The sequence below is a fragment of the Pleuronectes platessa genome, chromosome 7, assembly GCF_947347685.1.
Source record: "Pleuronectes platessa chromosome 7, fPlePla1.1, whole genome shotgun sequence".
Classification (NCBI taxonomy): Eukaryota; Metazoa; Chordata; class Actinopteri; order Pleuronectiformes; family Pleuronectidae; genus Pleuronectes; species Pleuronectes platessa.
The window spans coordinates 11,827,779-11,833,670 of record NC_070632.1 but is presented as its reverse complement, the minus strand read 5'-3'; the positions used below and the strand labels follow the sequence as shown (position 1 = coordinate 11,833,670).

The 5,892-nt window shown below is 45.7% G+C and overlaps 1 protein-coding gene across 1 annotated transcript; it reads left to right on the top strand.

Annotated features, from left to right (window-relative positions):
* Window positions 1–1,427: 1,427 nt before the first annotated feature.
* lrrc4.2 (leucine rich repeat containing 4.2) lies at window positions 1,428–3,518 on the top strand. Its single transcript, XM_053427929.1, has one exon. The coding sequence runs from the start codon at window positions 1,428–1,430 to the stop codon at window positions 3,423–3,425; it is 1,998 nt and encodes a 665-aa protein (XP_053283904.1). The 3' UTR covers window positions 3,426–3,518.
* Window positions 3,519–5,892: the final 2,374 nt, after the last annotated feature.

Here is a 5,892-nt window from a genome sequence, read left to right as displayed (position 1 = left end):
CTCTCTCTCTCTCTCTCTCTCTCTCTCTCTCTCTCTCTCTCTCTCTCTCTCTCTCTGTTCTACTCTGGCTACTGCAGTAGTCCACCAGCCAGCCGCAAGTCTGACAGCCACACACATGGCTAACTGACACAACTTACTACCTCAGCCCTGGAGAAAAACTACAAGATAAGCAGGCAGAGGAGCACTACAGGAGACTGCGCTGGGGACAAGCAGCGAGCGGAGAGAAGAATCTTCCATACCGTTCTCCGTTATTGGATACAGATACGGAGTCCACTTTCACACACATCCTCTCAACGTCATCCTCTCTCTTTTCTCTCATTGCAGAAGAGGACAAGAGTGCTCTCTCTCTCTCTCTCTCTCTCTCTCTTCCGACAGCCTTTTGCAAAGCTCCAACAGTGCAGCGCATCCTCTTCTCCACCCCCCACCCAGCGCCACCATCTCTCCCACCACCCCCCGCCCCCTGGGAGGAATAGACGGATTACTGCTAACTGTGCACACGGCAGCCCGCAGCTGCTCTGACCAGGGCCAGCCCAACATCGGGAGGAAGCGAGAGGAACACAGAGGAGGACAAGAGAGGGGGATGACTGTGCCGCGAGTTCTTTAGCCTTTTTCTGTCTCTCAGTCCCTGTCACAACGGGGCTAATCAGCGACCGACTAGCCCCTTGGCAAAGTCACAGTGAGGGAGGTCTCTCCACCAAAGAGGCAACCAGTCGACGAGCCAACACATGTATCAGGACTCAACAGAACTGGGGATTTTTTCACATTTTTTCCAGTTGGTGACTTCTTCTGTCCTCCTCTGTCATGCTGAACTGCCTTATGGATCCTTGTAATTTTTCCACAGCGGAGCTGCATTTTGGAGTCTGCAGCATGGCAGGGGGGCAGTTAGAGGGGGCAGGGGGGATCCAGGCACCTGCCAAGCTTTCCTGGCCTTACTTCTGGCTGTGAGTGTTTTCCATGCTGCTCTCAGTGTTTAATACCAGGAGCCATTTTGTACCCTTGGCTAATAGAGGGCCACCTCACTTTTTCAAAAAGGAAAAGCAAGAAAAAAATCTTTCCCATGTCTCTCCATGGAAAATAAATTGTATAGGAACGTGATGCACGACTGCTGCATTTAACATTTGGGAACAGGCAAAAAGGACCACTTTCAAACTAATGAGGTATGTCACTGATTATCTTATTCAACCCTTTTTCTTATATTGCTGCACTGATTTTTCCTCCGCTGCTTCTCTTGTATTAATATCTCCCTCTCCCCCTCTCTCTCTGTCTCTCTTTTTTCCTTCTCTCACACACATCATTTTTGATGTAGCATTTTCCTGCACTGTCAATGGAACTTGGGAGCCTCGAGTTGCTCCAGCCAGGCTAGTGTGGTCTGTCCTCTGGTGTGTGCCGTCTCCCCCCACCATGCAAAATAATGATCCCTCCACACCATGAGTCCTCTGGGCCAGGTTAGTTTGCAGCCTACCTGGAACGCAGCCCTGCTCGCCGTGCTCTCCCTCATGGTGCCTGCCCTCAGTTTGTGCCAGTCCACAGGCCCTGTGTTGGGCTCGTCTAACCCACAGAACTGTCCAGGTATGTGCTCCTGCACTAACCAGCTCAGCAAGGTGGTGTGTACACGCAGAGGCCTGGTTAGGGTTCCTCCAAACATCCCAACCAACACCAGGTACTTGAACCTGATGGAAAACAGCATAGAGACTATACAAGCAGATACTTTCAGACAACTGCATCACCTGGAGGTACTGCAGTTGGGCAGAAATTCCATCAGGCAGATTGAAGTGGGGGCTTTCAATGGCCTGACCAGCCTCAATACCTTGGAGCTGTTTGACAACAGACTGACGGTCATACCAAGTGGAGCGTTTGAGTACCTGTCAAAGTTAAGAGAGTTGTGGCTTAGAAACAACCCCATCGAGAGCATCCCCTCTTATGCCTTCAACCGTGTCCCCTCACTCATGAGACTGGACCTGGGAGAGCTGAGAAAATTGGAGTACATTTCCGATGGGGCATTCGAGGGACTTCAAAACCTCAAGTACCTCAACTTGGGGATGTGCAACCTGAGGGAGTTTCCTCATCTCTCACCTCTGGTGGGATTGGAGGAGCTAGAAATATCAGAGAATCTTTTCCCTGAACTGAAGCCTGGGGCTTTCCGTGGGCTCAAGAATTTACGTAAACTATGGATTATGAACTCTGCCATCACTACCATTGAGAGGAATGCATTTGATGACATCACAGCCTTGGTGGAGCTCAACTTAGCCCATAACAACTTGTCGTCCCTCCCCCACAACCTCTTCACCCCTCTGCAGTACTTGGTGGAGCTACACCTGCACCACAACCCTTGGCGATGTGACTGTGATGTAGTGTGGCTCTCCTGGTGGCTCAGAGAATACATTCCTACAAATTCCACCTGCTGTGGACGCTGCCACACCCCGACCCACATGAAGGGACGATACCTGGTGGAAGTTGATCAGACCACCTTTCAATGCTCCGCACCGTTCATAGTGGATGCTCCCAGAGATCTGAACATCTCTGCAGCGAGAGTGGCGGAACTGAAGTGTCGCACAGCTGCCATGAGCTCCGTCCGATGGCTTCTCCCCAATGGGACCGTCTTGACCCATGGTTCCGATCACCCACGGATATCTGTCCTTAACGATGGCACACTCAATTTCTCCAACGTCCTCCCATCAGACACAGGGGTCTACACCTGCATGGTGAGCAACATGGCTGGAAATTCGAATGCCTCAGCCTACCTAAATGTCAGTAATGCCGAACTCAACACATCTAACTTGTCCTACTTTACCACAGTAACAGTGGAATTTTTGGAGCCCACAGTGGAGGAGACCCCCAAACCCAAGCCTACAGTCCCTGCCTCGCCCTCCGTCTTTCAGCCCGTCTTCATTTCCACACCAACTGTGTTGTTCCAAAATACTCCGACTCCAAGGCAGGTGTCAATTCCCACTGCCAGAGTTCCTAGTGGGCCAGCTGCCAGCCTCGATGAGGTGATGAAAACAACCAAAATCATCATTGGATGTTTTGTTGCCGTAACCTTACTGGCAGCGGCCATGTTGATAGCGTTCTATAAGCTGCGTAAGCGGCATCAACAGAGGAGCACGGTGGCAGCAGCCAGGACCATAGAAATCATACAGATGGAGGAAGAGGTTCATCCTGTTCCACCACCCACCTCTGGATCTAGTGGCTCAGATGACACAGGGTTGGTACTGCCTACTTTAGTGGAACACAACAGCAACATCTTTAAGCCTGGGTACGTGTCCACCTCCTCATCCCGCCAAGGGGGCTATGGGGCCCATTGGACCCAGAACAACTCTCTTCATCGCTCAGTCAGACAGCATCACAGCCACATCAGCACCATTGCTGATCCTTACGTCATTAAGACTTCTCACGGCAAGGAGAAGGTTCAAGAGACCCAAATCTGAGTTATGCTCTCTGTGGATCTATCTCTGACTCTGCCCCAGACTCTCCTCTCCACCTGTCTGCTCAGCACTCCATGCAATAGAATGCACAAAGAACAAAACGGTAACTTTCTTTTGTACAAAAGTGCAAAACAGAGACAGTTTTTGGTTTCTTGTACATGCCTATACGTACGTCTATAAATATGAAAAAAAAATACAAATATATATATAAATGAAAATAATGTCAGGAGGTGGTGAGACATGCAGATTATATTAGAAAAGAAAGTAATTTGAAACTATTTTCTAATAACTGGTGACTTCTATTTAAAAAAGACTTTGAATTGCTTTTGTGATTGATGATAGAAGGTGGTGTTGTCTGTTGTAAGAAGAGTGAAGGCATTTAGTTTGTTTTTTGATCATATTAAGGATGCATTAAAAACTCTTTATAAAGGCAACAGTTTATCAATACAGGCCCAAATGTAAGCTCCAGTTTTTACTGTGCCAAATATTATATGCAATAAAATGGTATTTCCAGACTAAAGACACAAAAAGACACACAAGCAAAATCTAGATAGAATGAAACATTTGTCCAAGGATAGCAGCATAATGGCACAGATAGAATGTGCTGTTCAGTAACTATCAGCCAAATGCTTTTGGACTGCAGTGATTTTCTGCAGCTAAGATTTAACCCTCTGTTCACTGGAGCTAAGCTGCGTTTATTTGACAGTGCCGGTGCTTCTTAGTTTTGCAGCGTATCTAAACATGTTTATTTAGTGTGCACATGATTCCTCACCGGTTCAACTGGTAAAGATGAAGTGCAGGCTAATGACAGCTCTTGCGAATACTATGTTCTGTTCTCGGTTGCATTTTGTATTATTTCTTTTCCCTTAGGTTTTGACATGCTTCTTAATGGCTTGTGTAGTGTTTAGGGCTAATTTAGTAATGCATTACAGCAGTTGCCTGACTTGCCTCCGCAAGGGCTCCGTCAGAGGCTAATTTTTCAAAGGAGCAGACGTGGTGCAGTGATACAGGGCTTTGCCGATCGTTCTCTTTTTCGAGGAAAAAAACAACAGAGGATTGAAGTGGAACAAAATGAATGTCTGATACTGGGGCTTTTCCATGGACTACATTGAAACATGACTTTCTTTCTTTTTCTTTTAACAGTTTATTTTGAGCAACACTATTTTTATGGAGAGACAAAAGGAGGCTATGAAAAATAAAAAACCTTTGGTTTGTATTTCTCTAATCAGAAAAAATTCCATCTGATGTTTTTTCTTCTCTGAATATATTTCCATATGTGTGTAAGTTCTTTAATCGTAAAGGCTGGAGGCAGTATTGTAAATCGTATCCTATCCCGAAACCCCCATCTTACGGTCCTATGCATTTACTTAGTGTCTGCATGAATGGTTCTTTAAGTAACTGGTGTACAATGCTGCATTATACCCCACAGTGGGGCTCTATGCAGGTCAGATAGGCTGTTGGTCTTTGATGCCTCAGCTTAGTTCTTAACATTGATTTCTCAGTGACTGTGAAGGGAAAAATACATGTATCCCACAGTTCTACAGTTTGTGGGTTTCTTTTCCTATATGCTCAACTACAGATTATATTTCCATTCTAAATCTGACATTTTTCGAGTGAAAGAAAAAAATTCCTCTATTTTGTATTTTTAAGCAGAAGACACACACTTCTGATGCTGGCTCTTCAGGTGCGACACGAGTCTAAGTATGCAAAGCAAATAGTCTCAGAATTCAATCTAAATATATCAGCAAACAATTGATCTTTTATGTATTTGCAGATGTTGAATGTGTCAGTGCATTGCTGAACGGTCTTGACGTCATGCAGTTAAAAGGCCAGCTGCCGTAAAGAGGTGTGCCTAGTGTCTGTGCTGAATGAAACACCTTACCTATGACCTTAAACTGTTGCCCTTCATACAAGCACTCACCAGTGCACCTTATACTGCACCAATTTTTGATAAATGTCCTTCAAGCTGACAAAATACTGGTCATTTATTGAGTTCATGTTGCAATGCAACAGTGCACCTGCCAGGGCTATTTTAGTGATACGGAAGAAATAACAGAATTACCCCATTACCACATTCACAGGAAGAAGACTGCATTACACTAGGTGATCCTCTGGTGCAGTAAAACAAAACAGGGAAAGCAATTATATAACAGTCTGGAATACAGGTTGACTAGGAGTCAGTTCTCCCAGGAGCTTGGTATATATTACTTGTTTAAATAGTTTACACTGTATATACAGTATAAACAAATGAACACTGAAGGAATAAGAGCCACATCTCTGATATAATCTTTTTATTTCGGAGTTTTCCCGCATCTGGATGGATTCAGAGGTGTAAGTGTTTTCCGCTGGCACACCTGTGAGTTAACAGGGCTCCAACCAGCAGATGGAACTCATGACTATGTCAAGTATTTCTTCAATTCCTTCAAGACAACACTAGTGAGGTAAACTGCTGAACATTCAGTCACAGCCA